The sequence below is a fragment of the Cibotium barometz genome, chromosome 51, assembly GCF_041138505.1.
Source record: "Cibotium barometz isolate CiBa-2024 chromosome 51, ASM4113850v1, whole genome shotgun sequence".
Classification (NCBI taxonomy): Eukaryota; Viridiplantae; Streptophyta; class Polypodiopsida; order Cyatheales; family Cibotiaceae; genus Cibotium; species Cibotium barometz.
The window spans coordinates 41,873,475-41,888,626 of NC_141096.1; the positions used below are offsets into that span (position 1 = coordinate 41,873,475).

The 15,152-nt window shown below is 42.1% G+C and overlaps 1 protein-coding gene across 1 annotated transcript; it reads right to left on the reverse strand.

Moving 5' to 3' along the window:
- Positions 1–13,115: 13,115 nt before the first annotated feature.
- Positions 13,116–14,897, reverse strand: LOC147609647 (uncharacterized). The gene is made up of 2 exons (XM_086787698.1): positions 14,269–14,897; positions 13,116–14,192 (listed from the first exon to the last, which is right to left on the reverse strand). The coding sequence occupies exons 1-2, from the start codon at positions 14,784–14,786 to the stop codon at positions 13,238–13,240; spliced, it is 1,473 nt and encodes a 490-aa protein (XP_086643824.1). The 5' UTR covers positions 14,787–14,897; the 3' UTR covers positions 13,116–13,237.
- Between the last annotated feature and the right edge of the window lie 255 nt (positions 14,898–15,152).

Genomic DNA, 15,152 nt, shown 5'->3' on the forward strand with positions numbered 1-15,152 from the left:
ATATTGACTTAGGACACTCATTGCATATGAAATATCCGGCCTTGTGATAGTAGCATAAATGAGACTGCCAACCAGTTTCCTATAACCTGTGCCATCCAACCAGTTTCCTATAACCTGTGCCATCGACTTTCATCTACACGTGAGGTTAGCTTCTCATTCAATTCCATGGGGGTGTGCATTATTTTTGAATCAGCCATTTCAAATTTTTCAAGTACATCTTTCACATACTTGGATTGGGTAAGAAACATACTGTTTTCCTGCCTCCAAACTTCAATACCCAGACAGTAGTGAAGCTGTCCCAAATCCTTCATGTCAAATTCAATTGACAAGCACTTCTTTATGCGCTTAATCAATGAGGTGCGGCTTCCTGTGATTACCAAATCATCCACATAGACAATGATCAACAATAAATCTGCATTTTCATGAAAGACATAAAGGTTGGAGTCATTCTTACTCCTCATGAAGCCATTCTTTGTAAGATACTCATCAATCCTTGAGTACCATGCCCTGGGAGCTTGCTTCAAGCCATACAACGCCTTCTTAAGCTTGCACACAAGCCTCTCCTTGCCTTTGATTTCAAAGGCTTGGGGCTGTTGCACATACACTTCCTCTTCAAGAATGCCGTTGAGAAAGGCAGACTTGACATCCATTTGTGCGACAGACCACCCATGATGAGTGGCCACTGCCAAAAACCAATCGTATGGTTGTCATTTTTGCAACTGGAGCAAATGTCTCCTCATAATCAATCCCTTCTTTTTGCACATAACCTTTAGCAACCAGCCTTGCCTTGTACTTGTCCCAAGGTGCCATCTGCCTTGTGCTCTGCCTTGTGCTTGATCCTGAAAACCCACTTAGTACCAATGGCCTGCGTCCCATGAGGTAACTCAACAAGAGTCCAAGTGTTATTCTTCATAATAGAAGAGTATTCTTCTTCCATTGCTTCTTTCCATTTGCTGTTTTTGATTGCTTCAGAAAATGAAGTGGGTTCATCATTAGAAAAAACTTTTGCCATCAAAGCAAAGTTCACATGTGACACACCTTTGTCCTTGATTCTTTGTGATCTCCTTAGCCCATCATTGTTACTTTCAGCCTGCTCCAAAGTACTACTATCTTCAATAGTTTAATATACCATTTGGGCAATTTCTTCACACCTTGTGGATTGTCTACATCAACACCATCAATAGGAACCACATTTGGAATATTTGGGACTATTTCATTCGTTTTAATACCTGTCTCTCAGAGCCGCATGCATAGGTCTCCTTGCTCAGGGTGTTCGCGTGGTGTGTGTGGGGTGGGGGTGTTGAGTTTTTTTAAAAAAGTTTAATTGATACACACACACCCACCCACACACACAAACATGTGGAAAGTTTTTTTTTAAAGGACGGTTAATATTATTTTGTGGGTGTGTTAAAAGTTTTATTATTTTTAATAGCAAGTGTGTGTTAAAAGTTTTATTATTTTTAATAGCAAGTGTGTGTGTGGGGCGGTTTGTGTGTGAATGATTTAGTTGTGAATAGGGAGAGAGTGTGTGTGTGTGTGGGCTTTTTTTTATAATGTTGAGTTTTTTTAATGTTTAATTGATACACACACCCACCCACACAAACATGTTGATATGTTGAAGTTGAATGTTTTTTTAAAAGTTTGGTTAGTATTATTTTATGGGTGTGTGTCATGTGTGTGTGTGTGTGTGTGTGTGTGTGTGTGTGAGAGAGAGAGAGAGAGAGAGAGAGAGAGAGAGAGAGAGAGAGAGGTGGGGGTGTTGAGTTTTTTTTTAAATGTTTAATTGATACACACACAAACATGTTATATGTTGAAGTTGAAAGTTTTTTTTTAAAAGTTTGTTAATATTACTTCGTGTGTGTGTGTGTGTGTGTGTGAGAGAGAGAGAGAGAGAGAGAGAGAGAGAGAGAGAGAGAGAGAGAGAGGGTGGGGGTGTGGGTTTTTTTTAAAATGTTTAATTGATACACACACCCACCCACCCACAAACATGTTGATATGTTGAAGTTGAAAGTTTTTTTTAAAGTTTTATTAATTTTAATAGCAAGTGTGTGTGTGTGTGTGTGAATGATATAGTTTTGTGAATCATTTAGTTGTGAATAGTTAGTGTGTGTGTATGCGTGTGTTGCTTGAGAGTTTTTGAAATAGCGTGTGGGTGTAGGTTTTTTTATAAATGTTGAGTTAAAAAAAATTTGATACACACCCATTTTTGATGCCGTTTTTGTCTCTCTTAATTTTTGTGTTAAAAAGGGATGCATAGATAAAGGATTTTTTTTGGTCGTATGTTTGGTTAGCTAGAGAGAGAGAGAGAGAGAGAGAGAGAGAGAGAGAGAGAGAGAGAGAGAGAGGACTGTGTACATGGAAGATACTCTTTTTATCTCTTTCTATCTTATGAGTGTTTTATTGTTGATAATTTGTGTTAGACTTTTGTCCACAGAATTGTGAGAGTTAAAATAATGATGTCAATCTAATGTGCAAGGGGGCTGCAATATATAAATGAAGGGTAGTACAATAAATGTGTACCAATTGTTAAGGTACAAAGAGTGGTATGAATAAATGAGGCCTAACCTTAGGCGCACATATCTATGTATGCATTTTCAGTTTTGAATGGAAGTTACTCTTTTGCTTCTCAACGTGTCACTTCGCTTCTCTCCTTCTCTCTCTCTTTGATCTCATTTTCAGCAAGTTTCCTTGTACTTTATCATGGTATCAGAGCAGGGAGAGTGCATGAGAGTTGGATAGAAGCGATCCCCTCGCGATTGCGCACGGTTTGACGCGAAGAGAGTTCAAAGAGGATTCCAAAAAGTGAAGATATGAAGATTTTGCGTGTTCAACCCTGAATCGGAGCATTCCTCTCACTTCCCACGCGAGAGGCAGTGTTGAATGCGCGAGACAAGGCGAAGGAATCAGAAAATGGTGAAATTGCTGCCAAAATTGGAGGAGATTTTGGGAGCCTCTAAAATTAGGCGAAATTAAATCGCCCTGTTTCAGCCCTGTTCTAGACCTCGAATGCGACAACTCGACTCGAGGATGGAAGAATTCGACAAAAAATTGACCCCCGAATCAGCAAATTACTTCTGCAAATCCTGAAATTAGGGTTTTTGCACAGTTTCCAGCCCTAAAAGTGATGAAAAATCAAGCTCAAAGTAGAAGAAATCAGTAAATGGAACTGAATCATCTCGAAATTAGGGTTTCAAACCTGTTTTTGACCCCCAAAATGGAAGCAAACAGCCCCGAGATGATGGAGAAAAGCGTGGGCATGTTGGATTGAATTTCCAGCCCATGAATGAAGTGCGAATCAGCCCCAAGAAGGTGAGAAAGCAATCAGCCTTGTTATGGCGAGAAAATGCCCAAGTTTGATGGGTAGAAACGCCACACAAGTGACGAAGAATGAAGCCCTTGACTCCAAGGAAGAGATGCAACAGCCCACATGGCTTGATTGAAGATCAAGCAAAAGACAAGCACATAAGAAAAGGGGCAGCCCTATGGTAGGTGAGGCCACGAAGAGAGGGCAGCCCATATGTGTTTGAAAGACGTGTCAATGAATGAAGAAAAAGACCAGCCAAGAACAGCCCAAGATTGAGTGCCATGAAGGCATGAAAGTGAAGAAGATTTGCAGCCCAAAAGACCAGCCAAAGACCTCTAAAATTGAGGATTTGAAGACCCCAAAACAGTAAGGTATCCGTTGCGTGTTTGAAGTGTATTTTGGAGTGATTATTCTAATTTGTTGCTTGCTGTAATTCAGTCAAAATGGTGGACAACAAGGTTGATTTTGTGCTCCCAGAAAGTGGGAAGCTTGACGGCAAAAACTATCCAATTTGGAAGTTTAAGATGAAGAATCTCTTGAAGTTGAAAGACTTGTGGGAGATTGTAGAAGGCAAAGATGAAAGGCCTGATGTGATGAAGCCAGTAATGGTGCCCAATATGACACCTCAAGAGAAGAGGGCTGAGGATGAAAGGTATGAAGAAGAACTTGAAGTTCAAGCAAAATTTGATAAAAGAGCTCAAAAAGCTCTTTGTTACATCAACATGAATGTGAAGGACAGCAGCATTCCTCAAATAAGTGGTGCAGATGAAGCACGGACAATCCTTCAACCCTATTTGAATCAGTAAATACAACAAGGTTGTTGTTCCTTAAACAAAAGTTGCATGCTTTTAAGAAGGAACCAAATGAGCAAATCACTGCCGATTTGACTCGTTTGAAAGATATTACTGACCAATTGCTTTCAGTGGATGAGGTTGTGACAGATGATATGGTAAGCATAACCATGAATGGTCTTATTATGAATGAAAGCAACTCACCATGGCAACATTTGGTGACTTCCCTAATGGTGAGGGAGACCACTCCTACTTTTAAAGAGTTGAGTGCTCTCTTGCTACAAGAAGAGTTAAGAAGACAAGGAAGTGGGATGAAGAGTTCCAAGAACAAAGATGAAGCATTCGTCGCAGTGAGAGGAAAACCATGGTGTGGCCGTGGAAGAGGTGGATGGAATAGAATCAATGAAAGGCAAAATCAGGGCAGCCATCAAGAAGGAGGAGATTCGAACCCCTCCAATCAAGAAAGAAAGCAATTTACCCCTCGAGGAAGAGGAGGATATAGAGGCAACTTTCGTGGAAGAGGACACAGCTCCTACACTTCAAGAAGAGGACACAGCTCCTACACTTCAAGAAGAGGCCCATGTTACTATTGTGGGAAGGATGGTAGAGTGATTGCATTCAACACAAGGCATTTCGTTCCTCACTTTTAGAGTCATTAAGGATGTTTGAGTCATTAAGGATGTTTGAGTTTGAAGGTTTTCATCCTCTCTTAGAGATGTTGGCTGTAAGGTTTTAAGCAAGGTTGCATAAAATTATGGGAATGTCAATTCCGAGATCGATCTTTCTTTTGCGATTGCTTCACTTGGTTTAGAGGAGGAACACCTCGTAGCGTGATCATCTTCTAGCATGTTGTCATCTAAACGTATTGCTTCTCTGCAACATTGATCGAATGTTTTCGGATTGGATACAATGATCAAGTTGTGTAAGCTGTTATCTTTAAGTCCATCATGAAACATCTCTTCAATTGAATATCGTTTAATTTTTCCCATGACTCACAATGTGAGTTTTATCCTAAAGATAAAATATCTAATGGATTCATTGGGGTGACGCTCAATTGAATACAGTTCTGTTGTTGCACTCCAATAATCACCTTGTCTCGAAAAGCCATGTATAAAGGCTAATTTCAAGGTTTTGAAGTTGGTCTTGATCGTCGGCATTAATGCGATGAACCATCGACTAGCATTTCCCTTTAAGCATAAGTTCAACACATGTACCTTAGTGGGGCACTTGAGATTTTCAAAGGCTTCACATCTCTGTTCAAACATTTGAATGAATTGAACATGGTCTGTTGTTCCGTCATATTTGTCCATAATTTTAGAAATTTGAACGGCTGTATTTATGTATGAATCACTGAGGCCATATGTGAGTGCTCTTGTTGGAAGAGACTCGCTGAGTCCTTGGGCCACCCCCCTCCTTCCTAGACTAGTTAGTATGTCCATTCAGTATGTCCATGGTGTGGGCATCTACGAAAGGGTTGGTACTTATAGAGGATTTGCGGGAATATTAGGTAAGGGACCAAAGCCTGGGGGGGATGGAAGTGATAGGGGTGTAAAACCTGATGACACGCTTGTTATAGGCATGGCCAATGGTATTGGGAGGTGAATTTATGGCATAGATTGCAATGGCTCGAAGATGTCAGCCATTGGGTTCAGTCCTTGTGTAATCCCTGACAATCCCTCTATTGTAGCCATGGTAGAGTGTCTAAATGCTCCTTAATGAGCAATCACATTTTTTTAAGGTTTTTAGGTTTTTTTGCTTTTTATATTCTCCCACAGCCCATTACAGCCTCAAGAGGCTTGGCGTACTCTTCGTTGGATCAAAACGGGTGTCCGTTCATCCTAATTAGCTGACGCTATACGCACGTGAATGACACAGATATTTTTCTGGAAAAAGCGTATACTAGGAACTTCCCAGATGGAAGAGGAGATCCTAAAACCTATTTTCCATCACTGTCTCGAGACGAAAAATTTTCTCGAGAATTTGTTTCCTGTTTCGCAGTACGTTTTTGAGTGTTCCAAAAGGAATTTTGAAAAACTCTGTATGAGGGAGTTGTAGTATTTTTGGAGTACTACAACTTTGTTTCCCTGAGTTGTCCGTGATTTTGTCGTTTAGACCCTCAAAAGGTAGCCAGAATATGGCTCATTGTCGTTTTCGCGTTGTTTTTTTAATGATTTTTCGTGGTTTTTGGACTGTTTTTTGTCTCGATTTCTGGGTCGAATTTTGAGGCTGTCGATCGGAGGCCAAAATGGTCGATTTTGACTTCGGAAGACTGAGTCCAAAGTCGAAGAGCTTGATGTTAGCTTTCCGATGAGCCCTAGAGCGCCTTCATCGGATATACGTTTAGGAGATATGGGTCTCCAAACAGGGGTGTTTTCCAGAGTTCCTTTTTTTTTTGGATCGACGGACCCCTTTTCACGTTGACAGACTTCAAGAGTTTTAAAAACTATAATTTAAAAAAATTTGGATGCGTGAACTCTAGTTCCGTGAAATTGTAGAAAATGGTTCACGCCATGAATCTCGGACTTCATGGAATATTAAATTCGTTTTTTTTAAACGTCTGACTTTTCACGGTCAAAACTTTCGCTGGAACTTTCATGGCTGGAATTTTCACGCCGGATTTTTTTCACGGCCAGACTTTCACGATCGGACTTTTTTTTGTGGCCAAAATTTTCGCGCCAGATTTTTTTTGAGTCGTGGGAAATACGAATTTCTCTTTTTGGGGAGCGGAATATTGTTTTGAATTTAAAATGAAAGGGATATGGGCATTTTCCCAAAAAGGTAAGTGGGAATCAAAAAAGTCAACCTTTTAATGACACCCCTTACACCCTTCATAAATGAGCCCCAAAATGGATAATTTTGGCAACTCATGAGCATCTACTGATTGAATGCTCATTGGCCTTAATGAGCTATGTAAAAAGTGATTAAAGATTAAATCTTTCACTAATATTTTTCTCTGTTACACTAATTAAGGATTCTAATTAACGACTAATCCTTAATTAATTCACACAATTGAGCACATCATTGGATAGAGCAAGGGAATGCTAATCTTTGTGTATCAAAAATTATGTAAATTAATCTAAAATAGGAGATTAATTAGACTCGTAATTAAGGTCTCCTCTTTTAAGACAAAATTAAGCAAAGAGAGTCAAATTTCTCTAATTGATGAAAAAATTGATGTGATTAAGTGTTTGTGTATCTAGATGCTCTCAAAACACTCAAAAATACCAAGTTCGACTACTCATATAATCAATTTAAATCCCAATTAACACATTTTCTAAAATTTTGGCCTCTCAAGATTAATCACCCTTAATGACAAAAATCAGTCCATTAAGTGAAATTAGTCAAATTCAAGGATTTTTTGATGGTTTTTAAGAAATTTTGTGAAAGATTAAGCTACTCCTAATGCTTGGTAACACTCTAATCCAAACAATTTCAACAACAAACGCACAATTAAACTAGAATTAATGATCTTAGTTCTATGTTTAACACTAAAGAAAGCTAACATTCACTAAAAATTACATTCTCTTGCATTGTTTGATGCAATGGATGCAAACTAAACCTAATACAAATTATGTGTAAGCCCATGAAAAACCACAAAAACAACAAATTAATCTAAAAATTAAGCAAAAAATATTCTTTTCAAAATAAAAAAAGAGAGCTATTCTACACCAAATCTCACACAAATCACCATCAAATCCACATCTTTTTCATTGAAAACCATTAATCAAGTTATTGGGGAATGGGTTATGCATAGATTATAGGTAAAACGATGAAAAAAGCCAACTGATGGCTCCCCGACAGCGGTGCCAAAAATGTTATGGATCACCCTAACCCCCCTTGAAACACATCCAAAAAGAGATTACCTAGTGAACCACAACTGTCGTGAGGATCTTTCCAATAGCTGAGATCGTAACCCTTGAGGTCTCCAAGCTCTACAACTCCTTGAGAAGCAATTCCACCACGTCTCCCATGGGCGTTGTCACACCACCGCGTTGCACTATGGGTCCTCTTCCCTCCTCTCACCTCACTTCACTCACACACACTCTTTAGCATGCATTAGGGAGAGAGATTAGCAAGAGGATTAGCAAGAGCAAGACTCAATTGCACAATGGGAGAGTATGTTGTATTATGAGAGAAATTCACTTATATACATGGCCATAAGTGTTCACACTCACTTAAACTATGACCGACCGGGCACTTTAGGCTCATAAGAGGCCTAATGCTATTACAATGACTACTCTCATAATATATCCATGAAGTACATCACTTAGGACTTCATCTTATCTTGCTACCACACGCTCTTGAAGCAGGAATTGCCATAAATACTCCATCACACCATTACGGGCGCCCGTCCAAGCTGTAGCTTTGGACACTATGGCTTCATATCTTTAATGTATGACCCTTTGGTGTATCTACCGTGACTCCTTGATGTAAGATAATGGCCGTAGCTCTTGTTAACCCTAGAATTGGCTTAATAGCCCTTCAGAATTCTCAAACATATGCCTCTTCACAAGAGCATAAGGCATGCCTTATATCACTTGCATCAAACATGATTAATGGCATAAATCTTCATTCCATAAGCTCACATAGAACCATAGCATGATTCATACATGTCATGTGACATATCATAGCATGAATGGCATCTACAACTTTTCGATGGTAGGTAATAATGCATGAAAGGATCTCAATGCCATAGATTGAACCATGGAAATCCTCAATTACCAAGCAATGCTGAAAATGGAATCAAATCCCCCAAAATGTTTCTAAGTAAATGGCAAGAATGCTCAAATCTTACTTAGGGTTCTCCTACTGCTTCAAATACCTCCATTCTTACAATATAGCTTGTAATCACTCACCAATGGTAAGGAAAAACCTGAATAGGAAAAATTTCAGCATGTTTTTCCCTGGTGATATTCAAGACTTGTTTTGCTCAATCGTAGGCGGCCAACTCCTCCTTATCAAAAACGCGCAGCATAAAGCTTGAAATAGAGCCTCTTCCATGTTGAATCCAAACCCCAGGCAAGGGAAAACATGCGTAGTCGATTCCAGTTCCCCACGGCCAAAACGTGGAGATATAGCTTCCCCATAGTGCTCAAAACAAGCTCACTCTATGCCTAACCATCCATAATAGCCATGACATGCTTAATGAAGCTCTAAAGCACCAAGGAAAGGGGCAAAATCGGCGCAGCAAAATACAGTCTAACGGGCAGGAGATCTCCATGACAATCCGCACTGTCAAGCTTGAATTGAAGCCAATGTCATGCTTAAACAAAGCCCTAGGCTAATGCCATCCCTTAGCCAAGGATTGAAGCCCTAATCACTCCAAGATCAAGCATAAAGAAGAAGGAAGAGCAAAAACATTTTTGGATTAGCATTAGTAAATATTAACAAGTTTTTTTTCCCAATTTTGGTCTTGTGATTTGAAATTAGGAGCGGCTCCCTCAAAATTTGGTCCTCACCCAACCCATGGCCCAAAACTTAGGAAAATGAATCAAGAAGATCAAAGTCACCCAATCAAGATCACCATGTCTCACTTCTTGATCAGGAAAATCAAGAAATCAATGAATGCTTGTAGTTGTCCATGCAAAGAGGGTCACTATCACTGAAAAGGATATACAGTTTTGGTGCGATACATGCAACACTGAAGAGATCCTCTAGGCCAAGATCTTTAGTTATATTTTTACATACCTTGCATAGATTCTCAAAAGTTATGTAAACCTTAGTGTATGTTTTGATAAATATCCAAAATTTATGCTCTTACCTTATGTTGCAAATTAGTCTTGTTTAATTTGAGTTTATAAGAATTTATTTTATTTGCGTCTTTGAATGGCTACAATTTTTATTTGAATTACGTGTTTAATTTGAATTAATTTTCTCAAGTCGACTAATAGAATACATCACAAGACACATGTTAAAACAAAAAACTCCGCAACCCGAATTTCCATTCATAGTATAAAACAAAGTTACATAGTCATAATGGCTATATCGTGGGCTTCTTACATAGTCATCATGGCTATATCATGGGCCCTCCAAAGTGTGAAGTCGCCTTGATGGTTGGTCAGAACATGAAACCCGTTGAGCTCTGCCCTAAGCTTTACCCTGATCATGGTGAGATCCTTTACCCTTGCAAAAATGATACCAAGGGCCACCATAGAATCCAAGGGGCCCCCACCTTTGAGTCGAGAACAAATAAAGCAGCTTTAAGTGTCGAATTAGAACAACTTTTTTCAAACTTGAATCAGTCGAAATAAGTTTGAATGAAGCACCCTTTGTAAGTGCTTTAAGCTTCAAGAAATTATCTGCATACCCTGGGGAGCAAATCTTGTGGAAGACTATCACATAATTGGCAAGTTTGCCAATGTACTTCTTTAGTGCAGAGTCCCGAACCCTTCCTTGGCCCCCAAATCTTCCACTCTGTCTCTCGATGCAAGCTTATCAAGATACACAATTTCCTACACACCAATAAGAACTGATGTCATTGAACATGCAATGCATGGGAGAGGTAGAGTGTTTTTTCAAAATGGAACTAGATTTGATGTGTGGGGTTATAGAACCAAGATTTCTCAAAGAGCCTTCGGACTGATGCCTTACAGGCCTTAGATGGGCATGCCATCACATGCAGAGCCCTGCATGCCTTGGAGGCCCCACACATCAAATTTGGGGAGTATCTGTTAGTAAAAAGAAGTTACCTTCTCTGCTTGGTTGAGCTCCTTCTGCAAGGGTGCCTTCACGTCTCTGCTCCTAGAATGGGTCTGCCACATCGTCCAACTCGATGATAAGTGTCGCATGGTGTGTTTGAGTTCCGAAGAGTTCCTCTTGCTCGAACTCTTCATCGAAAATATTATATTGAGGAGCTACATACTCAATTTACTTCTAGACAACAATGATAGCAGAGATGTCATCTACACTACTTTCATTATACTACTTTCATTATATCGCACACCCTCATCAACCTGTGTTAGAGCTTCTTGGACTGATCATTGGCATTTCGCCCAAGTGTACTGTAGAGTTCTTCCTCCCTCAACTCCAAGAGCTCCAACACAACCTGCATGAGGAGGTACTCCACCCCTTCAATGGTGATGGCACTCAATGAAGCTAGTGGTGGGTCACGACTTGGCATTTCATGAGGTTGGATGCTTACAAGCGCCATGTGAGAGCTCTCTGCGGCCTCAATGGTAGAGTCTAAAACGGTCTCCTATGGCTCTCTATCTATCTATTCCAGCAGTGGGGCAAATCATGGGTATCATAATCCTCAAGCTCTTCAACATCAAAGCTCAAGATGTAAATAGCAATTTAAGCAATATTCCGCTCAATGAGATTAAGTGGGATGTGCTCTTCAAAGGAGGTTGGTATAAACGTAGTCCGGAGATGTCCAACATGAGAGAGAGCTCTGCTCATTGCCTTCTTATGGTTGGATCCATTGTTCGTACCCGAAAAGGAACTCCAAAGGAATCCAACTCAAGGTGGAGTTTGGGATAGAGTAGGTAATGTCATTGACTGCATTGCAAAATGCAGCTAACAATGAGCTATTAGGGTCCAAGGTGGAAATGGTAGCCTCGAGGTCTACATTCTCGCAAAACCTAGGGTAGATCTGGTCCCCAAGGTGAGCATAGCGAGTGCTGCTAATCCACGAGAGCAAAAGCCTAGGAAGGCGGCCATGATGAGTAGTGGCGACAAGGGGAACGGTGAGCAAAGAGCAACATGACTTGTAGCAAACACAAAGAAAAACACCATCTTAAGTGCAGTTAGGATACGTAGGGTGGCTAGAGGTCAGCAGATAGCAACGAAACCCTAAAATGCTAAACCCTAAAAGCCTTACTCTGGTACCAATTGAAAGCATCATTAGGGTTAGGTACAAGCAAGGGCTATGGTGGCTCAAAGATAGCCATGGTAGAAGTGTATATGCAATAGTAAGAGAGAGAGAGAAAAGAGAGTTAGAGAGAAACGATGGTGCTCTAGAGAGAGATGATTGCACAACTCAATAGTACTTTGATTCCTATGTTGTGAAGTACACAAAGTACATACTTTTATAGGCTGTAGACCTTAAATTTTGACTCACATAAATCGCATACACATATAAGCATATGACACATGCCATACACTTATTTTATCGAGTTATAAGAGTGATTAACACCCATGTAGGTATTCACACACATATACATGAATAAGGCTACGCACACATATACATAAATAAGGCTACACACATACATAAATAAGGCTACACACATATACATAAATAAGGCTACACACATACATACAAACACATAACCCTTTGGGGTAGTACACACATTTGTACACACACATGAGACTCTGAAATAGCCAAGAGAATCTTGAAAAGACAATTGTTTGATTAATGAAAAATAGGAAGTTTACTGGCCCCTAATAGGGGTCCAACATTTCTTAAAAAGAAAAAATCAATGAATTAGTTTAGGTAAGAAGACATTTGAAAACCATCTCCTCACCTCCACCAATTCCTACATGATGATCTATGCTGATGATCCTAATTGCACCAATTCATGCACGATGATTTGTTGATGATTCTAATCGAAGCTTAAGCCTCTCTCCTTTGGTGACCTAGCAAAGAAACATTGTGGGCGAGGTTGTTGGCCATAGGAAAGGAGGACATGGTGAGACACTATACCTCTTTCTCTGCTGAATGACCACAAGTGTGGATGTGGAGGAAAAAGCCATAAGAGAGTCTCTGTCCCAACTTAATGCTTGCAACATAACCTTCCCCACTCCTACGAGCCCTTCCAATTTTGGGCATATGACGTAATCCAAGATGACTATGAAGCTATGAACCCTTCAACAATGTGTGTGACAACATCATGCCCTATGAAGTCTCTCTTGCTGATTTGCAAATATTATTGCACTAGTTACTCCGAATGATGCTATCTTGTATGTTGCCCGCCGCAGGTGTGTGTGGAGTGTGGTGTTTGTAAAAGGGCATGTAGGGCCTTGGAGGAGTCCTCTCATCAACTAGGAATTAGTTGCACACAATTTTAAATCGAGAGAGATGATTTGTTTCAAAGACTATAGGTATTAATTAATGAAGGGTTACAACTTGAAGATGATAAATACTTTCTGTATTTGATCAAATTTCAAACTTTTCTACATATAGATTGAAAATCGTGCCGGCACGTTAATGAGCCAGCTGAATATGGACATACGCAGCAGAGTCAGTAGAGGAAGAGCGGCGGACGCTCGAGGGGAGAAAAAAACGCCCACCGTAGGACTGCTGGAGCCAAGCGACGGCCAGGATCGCGTGGCCGCAGAGGGCCAGCGGCCAGAAGTAGCGGAAGGCGGGCAGGTGCTGGAAGACGTCAGTGTAATCGGCGAGGCGCGGGCGAAAGCGCGTGTGGGCAAGGGCCAGGAGGCGGCAAGCGGTCACGCCCAGCAAAAAGGCGGGCGCCAGCGGGCCGGGTGGCCTAACATCCGTGGCCACGTTTGAAATCACCTGCGGGAGAAGCCAGAGTGGTAGGAGGAGCTCCAGGAAAACCTCCGATGGGCGGCTGGGGTGCCACCTCGTGGCCGCAATCCAGGCAAAGTAGTAGGGAGGCGCAGCAAAAACCAGAGTCCACAAGAGCGGCGTCACGCGGAACGCTCCCGCTTTCACCCTGAGCGCTACCAGGGCGAGCAACCAATAAGAGAGCGCCACGGCAGCTCCGCCAGTCATGCCCGCCACCCATTGCTTTGATTTCCACAAGGGGCGGTAAAATCGTCGCCTGGAGTGTATCACCGGCTGCCAGTTCGCTGCTAGCCAACGGTGGCACAGAACACCTCCCTGCAGCGCCGCACCGATCACCGATACCATCCTTCCGGCAGCTGGATCCGTCACAGTCCGTCGTATTTGCACCGCCACTGCCACCAGCTCTAGCAGCTCCAATAGCATCTCCATGGACTGTAGCGCTGCCCGCACAACGTCTTCGTCCTTCTTATTTACTATTACGCCGGACAGAACAACAGTGGCCGGCAACGGGCTTTTCTCCGACAGCCCCTCAATCCGACCGCTAACAGGCGTGTCTATAACAGAAACGATGGGATAGTGCAATCTGATGGATGCTCGTATTTGGCAGTCCGGCAAGGGCTCTACTTCCCTGCAAGAGGTTCCGTCAGGTCCCAGCCCGCCGACGATGTAACAACACTATGAGTTAAGAGAACAGAAACGCTGACCTCACGGCGGCGGAGTATTGGCCGGAGGGGGCGATGCCGGCGTGGCTGTATGGCGCCCTCCGACAGCAAGCCAGGCATATTTCCCCAGAAGCAGCGTGCAGAAAGCCGGAAGCATCGAGGATGAGTGGCGCAGGGATCGGATGGGCGTCGGGATTGCCTAAATAGAAGTGGCCCGATATATTAGCCACCGCCGTCCGCCGCTGGGATAAAAGAAGAGGTTGCAGGGAGGCAAACTGGAAAGTTCCGGCATTGCGTAGCATGCTTAGCCACCCTGATGGACCGTCGGTGGATAAATCTTCCTGTTGCCGCCACCAGCGCCCTTCCATGAGCCCGTCAAAATTGTCGGAGCCGGCCGGAGAAATCGACGGGAGACGCGCCCAACGCCTAATTTCGCCTCTGCAAGCAACCTCTATGGCAGCGTCGGGCACCAAATCTGCTGCTGGCATGACTACATCTAAGCACATCCAGGCCAGTGCGAGAAAAAAGACGAGTAGATGATGTTCTGACGACATCGCCATGATTCGCACTCTGCTCGAATTCTAAATCGACCTGACAAATGGGATGACTACATCTACGCGCACTCCGGCCAAAGCGAGTAAGAAGACCTCAGAGATGATCCGACAGGTGCGGCCGTGCTCAAAAGCCCTTTCCATCTAAATCGACCTGTGTCCTGAGTCCTGACCCAGATAGGGCCTCGGTTGACTTGTGGGTTGGGCCCTCTCCAAAATATCAAGCATTAGGCTATTGAAATTTGAGTATCGTCCAGAGGTCTCTCTTTCAATTATTGCCCAACCGATCAATGCATCGTGGGTGGATATCAAACCTGTTGGGTACTTATTCACTTTTCTTCGTGGGTCTCTAAATTGCCTCGCCTCTACGCGCTT

Coding starts and splice junctions, on each gene's coding strand:
- LOC147609647 (XM_086787698.1), bottom strand. CDS start 14,786: ATGGCGATGTCGTCAGAACATCATCTACTCGTCTTTTTTCTCGCACTG. Junction 14,193..14,268: donor CAATACTCCGCCGCCGTGAG/GTCAGCGTTTCT, acceptor AACCTCTTGCAG/GGAAGTAGAGCCCTTGCCGG.